This window comes from Magnolia sinica, chromosome 6 (assembly GCF_029962835.1).
Source record: "Magnolia sinica isolate HGM2019 chromosome 6, MsV1, whole genome shotgun sequence".
Taxonomy (NCBI): domain Eukaryota; kingdom Viridiplantae; phylum Streptophyta; class Magnoliopsida; order Magnoliales; family Magnoliaceae; genus Magnolia; species Magnolia sinica.
This window is the reverse complement of record NC_080578.1, coordinates 97,895,310-97,917,684: the sequence shown is the minus strand read 5'-3', so window position 1 is coordinate 97,917,684 and position 22,375 is coordinate 97,895,310. Positions and strand designations below refer to the sequence as shown.

At 40.6% G+C, this 22,375-nt stretch overlaps 2 protein-coding genes across 2 annotated transcripts; both read left to right on the top strand.

Annotated features, from left to right (window-relative positions):
* Nucleotides 1-11,786: 11,786 nt before the first annotated feature.
* LOC131249766 (uncharacterized) lies at nucleotides 11,787-14,034 on the top strand. The gene is made up of 4 exons (XM_058250530.1): nucleotides 11,787-11,979; nucleotides 12,430-12,606; nucleotides 13,201-13,386; nucleotides 13,754-14,034. Exons 1-4 carry the CDS (start codon nucleotides 11,787-11,789, stop codon nucleotides 14,032-14,034), a joined length of 837 nt encoding a protein of 278 aa, XP_058106513.1.
* Nucleotides 14,035-16,202: 2,168 nt separating this feature from the next.
* Nucleotides 16,203-21,622, top strand: LOC131249765 (protein bfr2-like). Its single transcript, XM_058250529.1, has 7 exons — nucleotides 16,203-16,224; nucleotides 16,536-16,586; nucleotides 16,740-17,108; nucleotides 17,259-17,466; nucleotides 17,865-17,955; nucleotides 20,142-20,367; nucleotides 21,420-21,622. Exons 1-7 carry the CDS (start codon nucleotides 16,203-16,205, stop codon nucleotides 21,620-21,622), a joined length of 1,170 nt encoding a protein of 389 aa, XP_058106512.1.
* The last annotated feature ends 753 nt before the right edge of the window (nucleotides 21,623-22,375 follow it).

The following is a 22,375-nucleotide window of genomic DNA, read 5'->3' as shown; positions in this document are numbered from 1 at the left end:
CTGCACGCATCTATAGTGCATAAACTTATAGAAAGCTTAGTAGGTGGTGAAAGTGTGTGCGCAAGATAAGTGCCGAGTAAGCAATAACAAAGTAATCAGAGTAAACGGAAGTACTAACAAGTCCATGAGTCATACAATATCAGGGTACGCAATGCAAATCAGCTATGCAAATGAGGAGTCGAAGAGAACCAAATATTTAGATGTCAAGGATACAATGCCATAAATCATACAATATCGAAATATGCGGAAATATACTGATAAGTCTATGAGTGTCATCAGCCGTACCAAGGCTATGCGATGCAAAGCATGAATGCTAACGGCCATATCAATGCTAAGTACTGCGGATTCAATGTAATATGCGGTGCGAATGAAATAACCAAGCTGGAGTGAAGTCGGGATGATAGTACGCAGTATCGCAAGCTATGGGGTCCATCACAAGGGACTTCTATCCAAACCAGTCTCATACCTAAATTTGGATAGCCAGACTCAATATAGTAGAATCCTGGTGTCAAGTTAGTCACATGCCTAACCGAAATTCTAGCCATGCGAAGGTACACAACAGTTAGTTGCACACCACCAGCCCGAGTGGATAGTGAATGAATGAATGAGTATGCAATTCCTGCTCAATAAGTCCACATACAGTACGGTTCCTCTCTAAAAAATCACAGGGGTCTATTACACTCCAAACCCGATTGCCGCCCCATCGTGCGCAACAAGGTGGGTGGAAGAGACCTCACTATCCGCCTGCCAATATCGGGCCCGGCTCGTCGATAGCAGACTCATTCCTCGAGCTAGTCAGACTCAGCCTAGTATTGCTCCTTCCTCTCGGGCAGATAAGGTCGTAACCCCTTCCAACCAACCACGACACAGTGGGAGACGCGACGTAACGGTATACGGCCCTCATGCACTCATGCATTCACTCGGTCTAGATGTTGGAGCAACCTCTGGAACCAAGAGGGTTCTGGGACTTTCACCCAAAGATATCTATAGCACTCCATGTAGAACAGATTTCTGGTGTCCCATCTGGCCATCTATGATATGCATGTGGAGGCTACAGCCCTGATGTCGCTAGGGCGTATGGTAATCATAGCCACACAATGCGAGATGCATGAGTCACACAGTCCAATCATGCATCAATCCTGCGCATACCGTGCGCTCAAGTAGGGCAACTCCGCGCATCAGGGAGTCCCATGAACAATCTGCCCCATGGCATATGCAACAGTCAACCATATCTCATATCAAACATGCAGATGATGCTTATGGGCATGTATCATGATGCTATGCTATCACATACTCATAATCAATATCAATAACTGGCATCAACAATCGGCCTCGATAATCAGCCTCGACAATGTGGACATTTAACTAACATTGCCCCCAAGGGGTGGCCCACATAGAGCCTAACATATAGTGGACCCATGGCCTCACAAAGGGCTTGATATACAACACCATGGGCCTCACTCAAGAGCTTAATACACATCACGATGGGCCTTTCACATGGGCCTAACGTACATCATAATGGGCTTCATGCCTAGCCCTCAATTGCATCATAATGGGCCTTATCACATAGGCCTCATATATATCACATAAGTCTCGATAATCAGCCTTGATTATCGAATCGATCGATAATCAGAATCAGCAAATCGGTCATGTCAACCGGAATTGACAATCAGTCATGATAATCAGCCTCGATCGCTAATCGGCAATCGGCCACGATAATCGGAATCGATCGATAATCGGAATCAGCAAATCGGTCATGTCAATCGAAATCGGTAATCGATCATGACAGTCGGAATCAATCGATAATCAGAATCGGTAAATCGGTCACGTCAATCGGAATCGGCAATCGGTCATGACAATCGGAATCAATCGATAATCAGAATCGGCAAATCGGTCATGTCAATCAGAATCGGCAATCGGTCATGACAATCGGAATCAATCGATAATCAAAATCGACAAATCGGTCATGTCAATCAGAATCGGCAATCGATCATGACAATCGGAATCAATCGATAATCAGAATCAGTAAATCAATTACGTCAATCGGAATCGACAATCGGTCATGACAATCGGAATCAATCGATAATCAGAATCGGTAAATCGGTCACGTCAATCGGAATCGGCAATCGGTCATGACAATTGGAATCAATCGATAATTAGAATCGGCAAATCGGTCACGTAAATCAGAATCGGCAATCAGTCATGATAATCGAAGTCAATCGATAATCAGAATCGGTAAATCAGTCATGTCAATCGAAATCGGCAATCGGTCATGACAATCAGAATCAATCGATAATCAGAATCGGCAAATCGATCACGTCAATCAGAATCGGCAATCGGTCATGACAATCGAATTCAATCGATAATTAGAATCGACAAATCGGTCATGTCAATCGGAATCGGCAATCGGTCATGACAATCGGAATCAATTGATAATCAGAATCGACAAATCGATGACGTCAATCGGATTCGGCAATCAGTCATGACAATCAGAATCAATCGATAATCAGAATCAGCAGATCGGTCACGTCAATCGAAATCGACAATCGGTCATAACAATCGGAATCAATCAATAATCAGAATCGATAAATCGGTCACGTCAATCGGAATCGGTAAGAATGGGCTTAACAAGGCTTAAGGGAAGGTCACAATGAGGACATTTAACCTTCATTACCCATCAATGTGGACATCTAACCAACATTGCTCCCAAGGAGTGGCCCACATAAGGGATTCGTACACAATCGTAACGGCCACACATACATCACATCGGGCCTCGCCCATGGGCCTCAAATACATCACAATGGGCCACAACCCATGGGCCTCGAATCCACAATAGGTGAGCCCTACACATGGGTCTCGTATGCATCAAATGGGCCACGTGTCATGGGTCTAATACACGTCACAATGGGCTGCACGATAAGGGCCTAATACAGATCATAATGGGCCTCGTGTACATTAAGTCGGCTGCATCAATGGGCTGCACTAATGGGCCTCATACACATCAAGTCGGCTGCATCAATGGGCCGCACTAATGGGCCTCATACACATCAAGTCGGGCCCACCCTTATGTATTTTTGAGATCTGACCTATTCATAAGTTAACATAGAGATAAATGAAGTGAAAATCCAACACCAGCTTGAGCGAAAACTACCGTGGCTCCTAAGAAGTTTGAACGGTGGATGACATTGTGCCCCACTATTATTGCAAATGGTGGGGTCCAATTGAACTTTGGACCTAACTCACTCATTTTCTCGTGCCAGAAAATGATCTTACAAATGGTTGGACGGTATGGATACAACACATACACCATGGTGGCTGCTCAAAGCTCCTGCCTGTCCCAGCAAAATGGGTGGACGGTTTGGATGAAAAACATCCATCAAGGTGGGGTGTTGATGGCAGGAGAGAGCTACGCCAGCCAATCCACTCGTCAACTGGGTCCCAGATACGTGGGCCACGGCTTGGGAACAAGTAGATATTTGTGGTTTCCCCACTATCCAGACAGTTGGATGGTGTGGATAGATACATCATAGTGTGGCCCGCAGGACTTGCTGCTATAAATACAACAGATATATATAGCTGGTGTGCAGGTCCACCGTCCATCAGACGGATGGCTTGGATATGAAATAGATGGACGGTGTGCAGATATAACACATACATCTGATGGGGTCCACACAGATGGACGATCTGGATAATCAGACCCAGACGTCCATACACCAGCTAGGTGAGCGGTACCTCTACCAATCTGTCCAGCAGGTGGGTCCCACATGGGGCCCACCACACACACACACACATATATATATATATATATATATATATATATATATATATATGTACATCATATATAAAATATAATATAATATATTATAATGATATATGCACATCATATATATAAAAATATAATATTATATCCTTTAATAGGACCAGCGTCCAGGCCTTGAACTAACGGCCTGGATGCAATTCACATATATCACGTGGGTCCCGGAGTACTGCTGCTGCACGTGCAGCAGCAGCTGGCATCGGTTGCTGGCCCACCATCGAAACAAATAGATGGTAGAGATTCAAAATGGATGAATGGTGTGGTAACACAAACACCAAGGTGGGCCACTGTATGGATGGTGCAGTCACAATCACGGCATCATGTGGGGCCCTACATGGCAGATGGGTGGACGGTTCAGATGGAAAACGTCCATCATGGTGGGGCGCACGTGGAAGGTGGGTGGACAGTTGAATGGAATACATCCATCAATGGGAGTCCCACCGTCCAGACCTCTGGACGGTGAGGATCTCACCACACGTCAGATGCAGCTAACGTCAATACAATGGTTGTATAACTGCTGAGGTAAGGTGGGTCCCACGTGGGAGTGACGCACCACTTTATTAATATAAAATATTGTATAATATAATAATATATATATATATATATATACACATATACATCCCTACACGTGTGTGTGTGGGGGAGGGAATAAGAGATGCTAGCGTCCAGCGTCCAAAGAAGCTGGACAGACAGCCTGGATGGAAAACTCATCCATCATGGTAGGCCCCACATGAATGGATGGTCTACACCCGTTCAACGAATGGGACCTACGATCATGTGGCCTACTTATGGACTGTGTGGATCTAATCCATTCATCACAATCACGGTGGGGTCCACACGTCCCAAAACGGATGGCATGGAAGTAATACATACGTTATAGGTGGGCCACTCACATCATCATCATCACCAAGGGAAGAGAAAGAGAGAGAGAGAGAGAGAGAGAGAGGAAGAGAGAACAGTGGAGATAGGAGGGACCCTGCCACTATGGGTCCCTCTATGATACAAGGCATACATCAAGATGGGTCCCACCATATGTGGGCCCTCAAATGATCAAGATCACATAAATCAAATCATAAAATACACCCACCTTTCGATCTTCTTGGCCCGATGGGATCCCTAGTTCCTCGGTTTCGACTTTGACGGAGGATGATGAAGTTTGGAGGGTTAGGATGAAGGATGTGGGGGTAGGAAGATGGGCCACACCAAGGTTTTCTCATTGAGAGCTTGGACGTTGGGTTCTCCTTTGGTTGCTTTGAAGAGAAGGGAGAAATAAGAGATAGAGAAGATGGGATGGAGTGATGGATGGGAGAGAGAGAGAGAGAGAGAGAGAGAGAAAGGAGATGGGATGGAAATGTTGACTTTTGGGGTTGTTGTGTAAGAGAGGTATGAGTTGTGATGGGGTGAGTGATGTGTTGGGTGATGGGTTGATTGATGTGTTGTACTTGACATGTACTTGACATTGATGAGATTGATGGGACATGATTAGAAATCTCTCTTGGGTTTTGCAACGCGCGGCGTTTTTCTCGAACCGAACGCGAGCCCACATCTCCTGGCCCGGGTATCGCCTCGGCGCGCGAGACACGACATCAGAACCACGGCGACGGTGCGGTCGCAAGGGTACAAGTCTCAGGTTGAACCGACTCTAGAAAATGGGATACGACTCAAGATTGTGTGCAAATACCGATAACAGATCGTAAGCCAAAATTTGACCGGGAGGACCGCGAAAGTCTACGGAACATTACGGGCTAGGGTAAGGGTCTTACAAGTCTTGTATATGTCAAAGTGGGCCTCAACAATGGGCCACAAATGCATCAAAATATATAATTTTTATATAAATGAATCACCTCAAAAGATTAACTGGATCGCACTCCAAGTACCAGTGGTAACGATGATCTCCACCGTTAAAATCCTATAGGGCCCACCGTTATGTATTTTTGGGATCCGACCTATTCATAGGTTAACATGGAGATAGATGGAGTGAGAACAAAAACATTAGCTCGATCGGAACTTCCGTGACCCTTAAGAAGTTTTGAACGGTGAATGTCCCTGTCCCCACTATTTTTCAGTAGTGGGGATCCACTTGAACCATGGATCTTACTCATTCTTTAGCTCATACCATGAAATGAGCTTTCAAAATAGTTGGACGGTTTGGATGCAACACATGCACCATAGTGGGTCCCATATAAATGGACGGCATGGAGAGAACACATGCATCATTGGGGTCCCACTGTCCAGCACTGGACGGTGTGGTGAAAACACAGACGCCATGGTGGTTTACACCGTCCACAGCCGTGGACAGTGTGAGTAAAACACATACATCAATGGTGGGTTCCACATGAGGCCCACCATAACGTTTGTTTGCAATCCAACCCGTTGATCAGGTCACACGGTCCCTGAATGCAGAGGGAAAATAAATTTTATAATGATCCAAAGCTTCTGTGACCCAGAAAAGGGTTTCAATGGCAGACTTTCATCATCACTGTTTCTTGTGATGTGGGCCACCTGAGTAACGTATATGGCTGATTTTTGGGAGGGGAGCTCACTGCCCTAAGGGGCATCAAATGCATGGTGTGGATTACCCGACACACATCATGATGGGGCCCACGATTGGGACCCAGGTCCCAGCCCGTCTGTCAAACTCAGCAGCGTTCTGCTACTGCGTTAGCAGCAGCCAGCACTGCTTGCTTAAAATTTTTATTTTTTAATTATTTTTTAAAAAACAGAGTTTTCTCGCGGTTTTTCACAAGTGGGGCCCGCATTAAGTGGATCCGACCCAACCATTGGTCGCTATGGCTCAAGACAAGCCAAACAAGCTCAATATTCAAGGGGTTTTGGCGTATAGAATCATCAGGTGATCTTTTAATGGTAAAAATCACAGTTTGTTATGCTATGGCACACCAGAAATTCGAATCAGCATCATTTTTCAGCTCAACGCCTAAAATGATTCAAAAAATGGAATGGACGACGTGGATTGATTTTATATATCCAGGTGAGGCCTACACACGTGGTCCACTCAAAAGCTTGTTGAATCAAGCTTATATTTGGTTTCACTTCACGTCTAGCGTCTCTGGAAGCTGGACGACTTGGCCATAACACATGCATTTAAGGTGGGCCTTGCTTAGGTGGGCCACCAAATACACAAATGGTGTGGATACAACACATATAAGCGGGCCCCCACCTATGGATCACTTGGATAAAATACATGCCTTATGGTGGGGTCCATCCAGGTGGGCCACACGGCCACATCATCACATGAAAAGAAATGAAAAAGAGAGGGAGAGAGAAAGAAAGAGAGTGGGACATGTGTGATGGAGGGCTCCACGACTATGAGCCCTCCCTTGCATTCAATCATACCTCAAGTGGGTCCCAATACATGTGGGCCTACCAAATCAAAGATCAATGGTGGAGGTTCCTTCTTCACCCAAATGGACAGTCTAGATGACCTCTTTTATGCAAGGAAAATAAACATCATGATGGGGTCCATGGAGAATGACCCCATCATGGAATGATCATGAGGATCAAGGTGGTCTATCGGCCACATCAAGGGTCCAAAGTGAGATCTAGCCTAATAAGCACCCACCGTTCGATCTTCTTGGTCCGTTGGAAAGCCGATCTCCTTGTGTCTCACTTTGATGGTGGAAGATAAGAAGTGGATGGCTTGGATGAAGGATTTTGAGAGAGGAAAGTGGGCCAAACAACTCACTCTTCTCTCACATGGAAGAGCTTGAACATAGGATTTTTCCTTGCTTGGGAATGTGGGTTTGAGAAATGAGAAAGAGAGAGAGAGTAGCTTAGGTAGGCCATGATTACTTGTAAGAGAGGGTGGCTAGCAATAAATGCTTGTAAGAAGGGCTAGGGGTAGGGTGGCTAGCCATAAGTGCTTGTAAGAAGGGCTAAGGGTAGGTAGGGTGGCCATAGCTAAGGTAGATGGCTATAGCTAGGGTAGGGTGGCTATAGATAAGGTGATGTCATCACTCTCATGATTTCTTAGGGATTGGTGTCACATGGAGTAGGTGGGTCCCGTAATATATGGTCTACGGCCATTATAATGCACAATCCACATTTTATGATCTAAGCGTCGGATTGGCGCACGAGACGCGGTGTTGGAACCGCGACGACGGTGCGATCGCAATGGTATGGGTCTCGAATTAAGCTGACTCAAATCTACAGGATATGACTTAGGATCACGCGCAAACGTCGATTATAGGTCGCAGGTTGTCGGAATTCGACGGGAATGATCGTGGGAGTCAACGAAATAGTACGGACTAGGATACGGGTCTTACAGAGTATTTGTTTTAAGATAAATAAAAGCAGCAAGAATTAAACTGAAGGATTGGTTCACTTACATATTAACGTGAGGTTATGAAATGTCTTAGGATTGGTGGAAATTTGTAGACACGTATGAAGGAAGTTTTTCTAGAACGCTTTATCTCGATATCATCTTCTGCCGAGAATATCTAAGAATATTAGGAATAGAAGTTGGGGACAATGATGAAGAGTGAGAAGAAGATACATCTAGTGAATATGATGATGAAGAGTGGGAAGAAGATACATCTAAAGAAGACAATGATAAAGAGTGAGAAAAAGATACATCTAGTAAAGATGGGAGAGAAGAAGATGGTTCGGGAGGAAATATAACGATGAAGATGGGAGAGAAGACGACAGTGATGGTGACGAAGAGGATGAAGAATATTCAGGAGGCGACGATGGTGAAGGACATTGGGAAGATGGTGAAGATGATAAAGATGAAGAAGATGAAGATGAAGATGAAGAAGATGAAGATGAAGATGATAAAGATGACAAAAGTGAGCTACCTAATGATGGCGAAAAAGATTATGAAAAGATATTGAAGATGACCCGATAGATGAGAATGTCCATATCATGGATATTTTAGAACAATACAAATTTAACGGAGATAATCAAAGCGGCCGATATGTTCTTTTCAATGAAATTCTTATTCATGTAAACATTGACCGTGAAGAATTCCTTCAGTGGTTGACGGGGAGAGGGGATGAAAAAAGCACATGGTGGCGCAAGTTTCTTTGGCTAAAGGATGATGACTGTGAAAGATTTTTAGATACCGTATGTAAGTTATGGACTAGAAATCGAAAAAAACAATTAAGTGGTAAAGCAGGAATATTAGATATAAGGTGAATATTTGTTTTAAGACAAATAAAAGCAGTAGGAATTAAACTGAAGGATTGGTTCACTTACATATTAACGCGAGGTTATGAAGTGCTTAAGGATTGAGGGGAATTTGTAGACACGTCTGAAGGGAGTTTTTCTAGAACGCTTTATCTCGATATCAACTTCTTCCGAAAATATTTAAGAATAACGGGAATAGATATTAGGGACAATGATGAAGAGTGGGAAGAAGATACATTTAGTGAAAATGGGAGATGAGAAGATGGTTCGGGACGAGATGACTAATTTGAGTTGATGAAAAATATGAGATTCACTTTGTGGTTTGGTATTAAGAGAAAAGATAACAAGGTTGAGAAATTATAAGAACTGTAGCCCACATCTTTCAAAGTGTGTCAGTGGTCACATAATTCAAATATTGTTCTGTTACATCGTGTATGGATTTTGCATTTAAGAAAAAAAAAAACCTTGAAAGGGTAATATATATATATATATATATATATATATATATATATATATATATATATATATATAGAATCAAATCTGTCTATACAATGTAGTACACCACTTGTAATGAACTTACCTTTCATTCGCATGCATAGGGTTTACATATTCTTGTTATACAGTCATTATATTGGATTTTTTCTATGTTTATTTATCCAGGCATTCTTATTTTACGGGGTTTGAAGAAGTGTTGAAATTTCTTGAACTGTCATTTCAAGATGTTGAAAGGGTGGAAGAAGAAGAAGAAGAAAGGTTGACAAATGCTGAAGAATATTACGAACTTGGCGGAGGATATGATAATGAAGGAGATGGGGGAGGAAATGACGATGAAGATGGGGGAGAAGACGATAGTGATGGTGACAAAGAGGATGAAGAATATTCAGAAGGCGGCGATGGTGAAGGACATTGGGAAGATGGTGAAGATGATAAAGATGAAGATGAAGATGAAGATGAAGAAGATGAAGATGAAGATGAAGATGAAGAAGATGAAGATGATAAAGATGAAAAAAGTGAGTTGCCTCATGATGGCGAAAAAGATTATGCAAAAGATAGTAAAGATGACCCAATAGATGAGCATGTCTATATCATGGATATTTTAGAAGAGTACGAATTTAACGGAGATAATCAAAGCGGCCGAGATGCTCTTTTCAATGAATTTCTTATTCATAAAAACATTGACCTTGAAGAATTCCTTCAGTGGTTGACGGGGAGTGAGGACGAAAAAAGCACATGGTGGCGCAAGTTTCTTTGGTTGAGGGATGATGACTGTGTACGATTTTTAGAGACGTGTGTAAGTTGTGAATCAGAAATCGAAAAAACTAATTAAGTGGTAAAGCACGAATATTAGATATGAGGCGAGTATTTGTTTTAAGACAAATAAAAGCAGCAGGAATTAAACTAAAGGATTGGTTCACTTACATATTAACACGAGGTTATGAAGTGTCTAAGGATTGATGGGAATTTATAGACACATATGAAGGGATTTTTTCTAAAATGCTTTATCTCGATATCATCTTCTACCGAGAATATCTAAGAATACGAGAACAGAAGTTAGGGACGATGATGAAGAGTGGGAAGAAGATACATCTAGTGAAGATGATGATGAAGAGTAGGAAGAAGATACATCTAGTGAAGATGATGATGAAGAGTGGGAAGAAGATACATCTAGTGAAGATGGGAGAGGAGAATATGGTTCGGGAGGAGATGACTAATTTGAGTTAATGAAGGACATCAGATTCACTTTGTGGTTTGGTATAAAGAGAAAAGATAACAAAGCTGAGAAATTATATGAACTGTACCCCACATCTTTCAAAGTGTGTCAATGGTCACATAATCCAAATATTGTTCTGTTACATAGTGTATGGATTTTGCATTTGAGGAAAAAAAATGACCTTGGAAGGGCAATATATATTTACAGAATCAAATCAGTGTATACAAGGTAGTACACCAATTGTAGTGAACTTACCTTTCATTCGCATGCATAGGGTTTGCATATTCTTGTTATACAGTCATTATATTGGATTTTTTATATGTTTATTTATCCAGCCATTCTTATTTTACAGGGTTGGAAGAAGTGCTGGAATTTCTTGAACTGTCATTTGCAGATGTTGCAAGGGTGGAAGAAAAAGAAGAAAGGTTGACAAATGCTAAAGAATATTAAAAAGTTGGGGGAGGAGATAATAATGAAGGAGATGGAGGAGGAAATGACGATGAAGATGGAACAGAAGAGGATAGTGATGGTGATGAAGAAGATGAAAAAATTTCAGGAGGCGACGATGGTGAAGGAGATTGGGAAGATTGTGTAGATGATAAAGATGAAAAAGAAGATGAAGATAAAGATTAAGATAAAGAAGATAAAGATGAAAAAAGTAAGGGACCTCATGATGGCGAAAAAGATTATGCAAAAGATAGTGAATGTCACGCCCCAAACTCGGAAACCGGGCTCACAAAATTTCCGATCGCCGAATCCGGCGCTGACAGCCTCCGTAGAACCCAGCGCCCATTCGCCAGGTTCCGATCCTGAGATGCTATGAGGAGGATTTTCAATATCAGTTTGATTCGTAATAAGCATAACCAAAGGCATAACCCACAAACAACAACCAAAAACTCCATCACATTCCCACTATGATAAAAAAAAATTAAAAGTGATGAAGTTTTTGGTAAAGCACGAATATTAGATATGAGCCGATTATTTGTTTTAAGACAAATAAAAGCAGTAGGAATTAAACTAAAGGATTGGTTCACTTACGTATTAACGCGAGGTTAAGAAGTGTCTAAGGATTGGTGGGAATTTGTAGACACATATGAAGGGTGTTTTTCTAGAATGCTTTATCTCGATATCATCTTCTGCCGAGAATATCTAAAAATATCGGGAATAGAAGTTGGAGACAATGATAAAGAGTGGGAAGAAGATACATCTAGTGAAGACGATGATGATGAGTGGGAAGAAAATACATCTTGTGAAAATGAGATGAAGAGTGGGAAGAAGATACATCCAGTGATGATGATAATGATGAGTGGGAAGAAGATACATCTAGTGAAGATGATGATGAAGAGTGGGACGAAGATACATCTAGTGAAGATGGGAGAGGAGAAGATGGTTCGGGAGGAGATGACTAATTTGAGTTGCTCAAGGACATGAGATTCACTTTGTGGTTTGGTATTAAGAGAAAAGATACAAGGCTGAGAAATTATATGAACTGTAGCCCACATCTTTCAAAGTGTGTCAGTGGTCACATAATCCAAATATTATTCTGTTACATCGTGTATGGATTTTGCATTTAAGAAAAAAATCTTAGAAGCGCAATATATATATTTACAGAATCAAATCAATCTATATAAGGTAGTACACCACTTGTAGTGAACTTACCTTTCATTCGCATGCATAGGGTTTGCATATTCTTGTTATACAGTCATTATATTGGATTTTTTCTATGTTTATTTATCCAGCCATTCTTATTTTACAGGATTTGAAGAAGTGCTGGAATTTTTTGAACTGTCATTTCCAGATGTTCCAAGTGTGAAAGAAGAAGAAGAAAGGTTAACAAATGCTGAAGAATATTACAAAGTTAGGGGAGGAGATGATAATGAAGGAGATGGGGGAGGAAATGACGATGAAGATGGGGGAGAAGACAGTAGTGATGGTGACGAAGTGGATGAATAATATTTAGGAGGCGACGATGGTGAAGGAGATTGGGAAGATAGTGAAGATGATGAAGATGAAGATGAAGATGAAGATGAAGATGGAGAAGATGAAGAGGATGATGATAAAGATGAAAATAGTGAGGGACCTCATGATGGTGAAAAAGATTGTGCAAAAGATAGTGAAGATGACAAGATAGATGAGCGTGTCCATATCATGGATATTTTAGAAGAGTACGAATTTAACGGAGATAATCAAAGTGGACGAGATGCTCTTTTCAATGAATTTCATATTCATAAACATTGACCATGAAGAATTCCTTCAGTGGTTGACGGAGAGGGGGAACTAAAAAAGCATATGGTGGCGCAAGTTTCTTTGGCTAGAGATGATGATTGTGAAAGATTTTTAGAGACCGTGTGTAAGTTGTGGAACAGAAATCGAAAAAGCTATTTAAATGGTAAAGCACGAATATTAGATATGAGCCGAGTATTTATTTTAAGACAAATAAAAGCAGCAAGAATTAAACTGAAGGATTGGTTCACTTACATTTTAACCCGAGGTTATGAAGTGCCAAAGGATTGGTGGGAATTTGCAGACACGTATGAAGGAAGTTTTTCTGGAACGCTTTATCTTGATATCATCTTCTACCGAGAATATTTAAGAATATTAGTAATAGAAGTTGGGGATAATGATAAAGAGTGGGAAGAAGATACATCTAGTGAAGATGATGATGAAGAGTGGGAAGAAGATACATCTAGTGAAGATGGGAGAGGAGAATATGGTTCGGGAGGAGATGACTAATTTGAGTTTATGAAGGACATCAGATTCACTTTGTGGTTTGGTATAAAAAGAAAAGATAACAATGCTGAGAAATTATATGAACTGTAGCCCACATCTTTCATAGTGTTTCAATGGTCACATAATCCAAATATTGTTCTGTTACATAATATATAGATTTTGCATTTATGAAAAAAAACCTTGGAAGGGCAATATATATTTATAGAATCAAATCAGTCTATACAAGGTAGTACACCACTTGTAGTGAACTTGTATTTCATTCGCATGCATAGGGTTTGCATATTCTTGTTATACAGTCATTATATTACATTTTTTATATGTTTATTTATCCAACCATTCTTCTTTTACAGGGTTTGAAGAAGTGTTGGAATTTCTTGACCTGTCATTTACAGATGTTGCATGGGTAGAAGAAAAAGAAGAAAGGTTGACAAATGCTGAAGAATATTACAAAGTTGGGAGAGGAGATGATAATGAAGGTGATGGAGGAGGAAATGACGATGAAGATGGAGCAGAAGAGGATAGTGATGGTGACGAAGAGGATGAAGAATTTTCAGGAGGCGACGATGGTGAAGGAGATTGGGAAGCTGGTGTAGATGATAAAGATGAAAAAGAAGATGAAGATGAAGATTAAGATAAAGATGAAAAAAGTAAGGGACCTCATGATGGCGAAAAAGATTATGCAAAAGATAGTGAATGTCACGCCCCAAACTCGGAAACCGGGCTCACAAAATTTCCGATCGCCGAATCCGGCGCTGACAGCCTCCGTAGAACCCCATTCTCGGCTCCCAGCGCCCATTCGCCAGGTTCCGATCCTGAGATGCTATGAGGAGGATTTTCAATATCAGTTTGATTCGTAATAAGCATAACCAAAGGCATAACCCACAAACAACAACCAAAAACTCCATCACATTCCCACTATGATAAAAAAAAATTAAAAGTGATGAAGTTTTTGGTAAAGCACGAATATTAGATATGAGCCGATTATTTGTTTTAAGACAAATAAAAGCAGTAGGAATTAAACTAAAGGATTGGTTCACTTACGTATTAACGTGAGGTTAAGAAGTGTCTAAGGATTGGTGGGAATTTGTAGACACATATGAAGGGTGGTTTTCTAGAATGTTTTATCTCGATATCATCTTCTGCCGACAATATCTAAAAATATCGGGAATAGAAGTTGGAGACAATGATAAAGAGTGGGAAAAAGATACATCTAGTGAAGACGATGATGATGAGTGGGAAGAAAATACATCTTGTGAAAATGAGATGAAGAGTGGGAAGAAGATACATCTGTTGGTGATGATAATGATGAGTGGGAAGATGATACATCTAGTGAAGATGATGATGAAAAGTGGGACGAAGATACATCTAGTGAAGATGAGAGAGGAGAAAATGGTTCGGGAGGAGATGACTAATTTGAGTTGCTGAAGGACATGAGATTCACTTTGTGGTTTAGTATTAAGAGAAAAGATAACAAGGTTGAGAAATTATATGAACTGTAGCCCACATCTTTCAAAGTGTGTCAGTGGTCACATAATCCAAATATTGTTCTGTTACATCGTGTATGGATTTTGCATTTAAGAAAAAAAAAACCTTGGAAGGTCAATATATATATTTACAGAATCAAATCAATCTATACAAGGTAGTACACCACTTGTAGTGAACTTACCTTTCATTCGCATGCATAGGGTTTGCATATTCTTGTTATACAATCATTATATTGGATTTTTTTATGTTTATTTATCCCGCCATTCTTATTTTACAAGGTTTGAAGAAGTGCTGAAATTTTTTGAACTATCATTTCCAGATGTTCCAAGTGTGAAAGAAGAAGAAGAAGAGAGGTTAACAAATGCTGAAGAATATTACGAAGTTGGGGGAGGAGATGATAATGAAGGAGATGGGGGAGGAAATGACGATGAAGATGGGGGATAAGACGGTAGTTATGGTGACGAAGTGGATGAATAATATTCAGGAGGCGACGATGGTGAAGGAGATTGGGAAGATAGTGAAGATGATGAAGATGAAGATGAAGATGAAGATGAAGATGGAGAAGATGAAGAGGATGATGATAAAGATGAAAATAGTGAGGGACCTCATGATGGTGAAAAAGATTATGCAAAAGATAGTGAAGATGACAAGATAGATGAGCGTGTCCATATCATGGATATTTTAGAAGAGTACGAATTTAACGAAGATAATCAAAGTGGACGAGATGCTCTTTTCAATGAATTTCATATTCATAAACATTGACCATGAAGAATTCCTTCAGTGGTTGACGGAGAGGGGGAACTAAAAAAGCATATGGTGGCGCAAGTTTCTTTGGCTAGAGATGATGACTGTGAAAGATTTTTAGAGACCGTGTGTAAGTTGTGGAACAGAAATCGAAAAAACTATTTAAATGGTAAAGCACGAATATTAGATATGAGCTGAGTATTTATTTTAAGACAAATAAAAGCAGCAAGAATTAAACTGAAGGATTGGTTCACTTACATTTTAACCCGAGGTTATGAAGTGCCAAAGGATTGGTGGGAATTTGTAGACACGTATGAAGGAAGTTTTTCTGGAACGCTTTATCTTGATATCATCTTCTACCGAGAATATTTAAGAATATTAGTAATAGAAGTTGGGGATAATGATAAAGAGTGGGAAGAAGATACATCTAGTGAAGATGATGATGATGAGTGGGAAGAAGATACATCTAGTGAAGATGATGATGAATAGTAGGAAGAAGATACATCTAATGAAGATGGGAGAGGAGAAGATGGTTCGGGCAGAGATAACTAATTTGAGTTGATGACGGACATGAGATTCACTTTGTGGTTTGGTATTAAGAGAAAAGATTACGAGGCTGAGAAACTATATGAAATGTAGCCCACATCTTTCGAAGTGTGTCAGTGGTCACATAATCCAAATATTGTTCTATTATATCGTGTATGGATTTTACATTTAAGGAAAAAAGAACTTTGAAAGGGTAATATATATATTTACAGAATCAAATCAGTCTATACAAGGTAGTACACCACTTGTGGTGAACTTGCCTTTCATTCGCATGCATAAGGTTTGCATATTCTTGTTATACAGTCATTATATTGGATTTTTTCTATGTTTATTTATCCAGTCATTCTTATTTTACAGAGTTTGAAGAAGTGCTGGAATTTTTTGAACTGTCATTTCTAGATGTTCCAAGTGTGAAAGAAGAAGAAGAAAGGTTAACAAATGTTGAAGAATATTACAAAGTTGGGGGAGGAGATGATAATGAAGGAGATGGGGGAGGAAATGACGATGAAGATGGGGGATAAGACGGTAGTTATGGTGACGAAGTGGGTGAATAATATTCAGGAGGCGACGATGGTGAAGGAGATTGGGAAGATAGTGAAGATGATGAAGATGAAGAAGATGAAGAGGATGATGATAAAGATGAAAAAAGTGAGGGACCTCATGATGGTGAAAAAGATTATGCAAAAGATAGTGAAGATGACATGATAGATGAGCGTGTTCATATCATGGATATTTTAGAAGAGTACGAATTTAACGGAGATAATCAAAGCGGCCGAGATGCTCTTTTCAATGAATTTCTTATTCATAGAAACATTGACCGTGAAGAATTCCTTCAGTGGTTGACGGAGAGGGGGAACGAAAAAAGCATATGGTGGCGCAAGTTTCTTTGGCTAAGGGATGATGACTGTGAAAGATTTTTAGAGACCGTGTGTAAGTTGTAAACTAGAAATCGAAAAAACCATTTAAGTGGTAAAGCACGAATATTAGATATGAGGCGAGTATTTATTTTAAGACAAATAAAAGTAGCAGGAATTTAACTAAAGGATTGGTTCACTTACATTTTAACGCGAGGTTATGAAGTGCCTAAGGATTTGTGGGAATTTGGAGACACGTATGAAGGGAGTTTTTCTGGAACGCTTTATCTCGATATCATCTTCTACCGAGAATATTTAAGAATATTAGTAATAGAAGTTGGGGATAATGATGAAAAGTGGGAAGAAGATGCATCTAGTGAAGATGATGATGATGAGTGGGAAGAAGATACATTTAGTGAAGATGATGATGAAGAGTAGGAAGAAGATACATCTAGTGAAGATGGGAGAGGAGAAGATGGTTCGGGCGGAAATAACTAATTTGAGTTGATGAAGAACATGAGATATACTTTGTGGTTTGGTATTAAGAGAAAAGATTACAAGGTTGAGAAACTATATGAACTGTAGCCCACATCTTTCGAAGTGTGTCAGTGGTCACATAATCCAAATATTGTTCTGTTACATCGTGTATGGATTTTGCATTTAAGGAAAAAAAAACCTTAGAAAGACAATATATATATTTACAGAATCAAATCAGTCTATACAAGGTAGTACACTACTTGTAGTGAATTTATCTTTCATTCGCATGCATAGGGTTTACATATTCTTGTTATACAATCATTATATTAGATTTTTTCTATATTTATTTATCCAGCCATTCTTATTTTACAGGGTTTGAAGAAGTGCTGGAATTTCTTGAACTGTCATTTCCAGATGTTACAAGGGTGGAAGTGTTCACTCCCCAAGTATAGGGTTGTGATGTAGTAATAAACTCGGTAAGACCGAGGTCGAATCCACAAGGACTGAAACTTGTACGTGATCTGAAACTAACTAGCTATAGAACTAGCAAAAAGATGTAATCTAAGTCCAATAGAATTTAAGGAATAATTATGGAATAATTATCTAAAACTTAAGGAATTCAGAGGAAGGAAACTAGGGATTCAGAGGATCCACTTGTAGGGATCAGGGAGATCTTTTACCTGCATCAAGAATCATGGAAATCAAACTGAACCTACTTGATCTAGTCTTCATAAGATGAAAGGTATATGAATTAGAATGGATTCCATCACCACACCATGCCCAGGAGACAAAGTTAACAAAAGAATTAAACTAATTACCAACCAATCAACATGTCATGAAGGTCAGGAAGGGTACCATCATCCAACCATGCCCAGGAGACGATGGTGAACAACAGGGCCTCCTGACGTCATAAACATCAAAAGAGAAAAAGAAATATTTAAAGCCATTACAAACCCATTGTAATTTCAGTCACAACAGACCATTAAAGACTAAGAAAATATTCCTTTAATAATCAACTTAAAATCAAATTCAGTTCAGAAATTTAAATTAAATGCAGGAAATAGTATCTCCCATCTCGCTACAGGCTTCACCTCTTAGCCCTAGCTAAGAGGTTTAGCCACACATGAATGGGCTAAATTCAAAATTAACAACAGAAGAAGGAGAAAGGAAAAAGGAAAAAACCAGGTCCAGGTCCAGCCCAAGCCTCCAGCCACGTCCAGCAGCCAACCTCCGCTGCCTCCTTCTCTCTCCCTTGCTCCACGTCCAATGCACGTCCCAAGCCTTTTTTCTTTCCAGCCACTGCCAGTCCCATGTGCCAGCAGCCAACCTCCCTGCTCCCTGTCTTCTCCGTTCCCCTTTTCTCCCCCTCACTCTTTCCCTTTATCCCTCTCCAAGATGGTGCGCAACTCCCTGCGCAAATAGGAAACAGCATGCCCCACCGCCCGCCTTGCGGAAGCCGGACGAGTTTTATTTTTTTAAGAGACTGCTTTCGCACATAGTCAGCGGCGTTGGGAGCAGGTTTCCGGAGTGCTGATGTCGCGGCTCCACATCTGCCCTCTTAGTGGTGCTCGTCTTGAGTCTTTGCTTCATCTGAACGGATCAGATCCACCGTCCGATCAACAAGGGTGGACCACAGCCTCCCGGATCGTCCGGATCGCGGGAACAGAGGCAGCGCACGATGGACGATGTGCTGATGGCGGGGTCCACTGCACTGTTGCTTTGAGAAATCCACGCCGTCCACTGCATTCAGCTCGAAAAACCAGTAAGAAATATCTGGTTTCAGATTGGATTCTGTGTGGTCCACAGAATATTGTATTCCGCCGACCATCCTGAGTTTGATCAAGTCTTTCCCGTGTGTGCGCGCATGGGAGCAGATAGCCAACATGGCGTCGACCTTTTCGAGCTCCTTTACAGGATGGATGGTTTGGATCGCCCCTTTGGGCCATGATGGTGGCCCACCAGCTTCCGCAATATGATCGTCTGCGTAACAGAGGGGACGGCTCTCGCCGTTTTTGTAGGAGCTCGAGTCCAGGACGGTTTGACCGTCCTGGAGTTTCTGTGCACGCCTGGTGCATATGCACATAGTGCATACCTAACTCAGGTGGGGTCCACGATGATATATGTATCAGATCTTCTCCGACCATCTTCTTCCTCTTTTTATTTAAGTCGTTGAGTCCGAATCTGAAGCGTATCCAGAGATCAGGTGGGCCCCATATCACTGTTTTGGTGACTGATCTGTCAGCTGGGCCACTTTCACAGTGATTTAGGGGCTGAAATTCGACGTGTACGGTTCATTTATGGTCCTCAGGCCACGTATGGAGTTTCGAACTGATCAGATGGTGGGAACCCTATGATCTTCCATTCTAGACACTTTTCAGGCCACTTGAGCTTCAATTTCTCGATTTTCTTAGATCCCTGGCGTGCAAATCTGTCGATCTTGGTCTCTTAGGGTCCGTCGCTTACCTTGGTGACTTTAGACCGTTAAATCCATGCTTTTAGTACCCTTTCCCAGTCCAGGCTCGTGAAAACGCCCTGCATCACAAACACGATTAAATCAGGCCGTTAAACAGTACTATGTTTGTAAATCCTGGCAACAACTGGGGTCTGATATGCAATATTCGACCCTCAACAGGAAGAAGAAGAAGAAAGGTTGACAAATGCTGAAGAATATTACGAAGTTGGGGGAGGAGATGATAATGAAGGAGATGGGGGAGGAAATGACGATGAAGATGGGGGAGGATATGATAGTGATGGTGACGAAGAGGATGAAGAATATTCAGGAGGCGACGATGGTGAAGGAGATTGGGAAGATGGTGAAGATGATAAAGATGAAGATGAAGATGATAAAGATGAAAAAAGTGAGGGACCTCATGATGGCGAAAAAGATTATGTAAAAGATAGTGAAGATGACCCGATAGATGAGCATGTCCATATCACAGATATTTTAGAAGAGTACGAATTTAACGGAGATAATTAAAGTGGCCGAGATGTTCTTTTCAATAAATTTCTTATTCATAGAAACATTGATTGTGAAGAATTCCTTCAGTGGTTGACGGGGAGGGGGGGCGAAAAAAGCACATGGTGGCGCAAGTTTCTTTGGCTGAGGAATGATGACTGTGAAAGATTTTTAAAGACCGTATGTAAGTTGTGGAACAGAAATCGAAAAAACCATTTAAGTGGTAAGGCACGAATATTAGATATGAGCCAAGTATTTATTTTAAGATAAATAAAAGCAGCAGGAATTAAACTGAAAGATTGGTTCACTTACATATTAACGCGAGGTTATGAAGTGCCTAAGGATTTGTGGGAATTTGTAGACACGTATGAAGGGAGTTTTTCTAGAATGCTTTATCTCGATATCATCTTCTGCCGAGAATATCTAAGAATATCGGGAATAGAAGTTGGGGACAATGATGAAGAGTGGGAAGAAGATACATCTAGTGAAGATGATGATGATGAGTGGGAAGAAGATACATCTAGTGAAGATGATGATGAAGAGTGGGAAGAAGATCCATCTAGTGAAGATGGGAACAGAGAAGATGGTTCGGGAGGAGATGACTAATTTGAGTTGATGAAGGACATGAGATTCTATGTTTTGGAATTAAGAGAAAAGATAACAAGGTTGAGAAATTATATGAACTGTAGCCCACATCTTTCAAAGTGTGTCAGTGGTCACATAATTCAAATATTATTCTCTTACATTGTGTATGGATTTTGCATTTAAGGAAAAAAAAAATCTTGGAAGGGCAATATATATATTTACATAATCAAATCAGTCTATACAAGGTAGTATACCACTTGTAGTGAACTTACCTTTCATTTGCATGCATAGGATTTGCATATTCTTGTTATACAGTTATTATATTGGATTTTTTCTATGTTTATTTATCCAACCATTCTTATTTTACAGGGTTTGAAGAAGTGCTCGAATTTCTTGAACTGTCATTTCCAGATGTTGCAAGGGTGAAAGAAGAAAAAGAAAAAGAAAGGTTGATAAATGCTGAAGAATATTACGAAGTTGGCGGAGGAGATGATAATGAAGGAGATGGGGGAGAAAATGACGATGAAGATGGGGGAGAAGACGATAGTGATGGTGGCGAAGAGGATGAATAATATTCAGGAGGCGATGATGGTTAAGGAGATTGGGAAGATGGTGAAGATGAAGAAGATGAAGATGAAGATGATATAGATGAAAAATGTGAGGGACTTCATGATGGCAAAAAAGATTATGCAAAAGATAGTGAGGATGACTCGATAGATGAGCATGTCCATTTCATGGATATTTTAGAAGAGTACGAATTTTACGGAGATAATCAAAGTTCCAGAGATGCTCTTTTCAATGAAATTCTTATTCATAAAAACATTTACTGTGATGAATTCCTTCAATGGTTGACAGGGAGGGGGGACGAGAAAAGCACATGGTGACGTAAGTTTCTTTGGCTGAGGGATGATGACTGTGAAAGGTTTTTAGAGACCGTGTGTAAGTTGTGGACCAGAGATCAAAAAAACCATTTAAGTGGTAAAGCACAAATGTTAGATATGATGTAAGTATTTGTTTTAAGACAAATAAAAGCAACAGGAATTAAACTGAAGGATTGGTTCACTTACATATTAATACGGGGTTATGAAGTGCCTAAGGATTGGTGGGAATTTGTAGACACGTATGAAGGGAGTTTTTCTAGAACGCTTTATCTCGATATCATCTTCTGCCGAGAATATCTAAGAATATCGGGAATAGAAGTTGGGGACAATGATGAAGAGTGGGAAGAAGATACATCTAGTGAAGATGATGATGAAGAGTAAGAAGAAGATACATCTAGTGAAGATGGGAGAGGAGAAGATGGTTCGGGAGGTGATGACTAATTT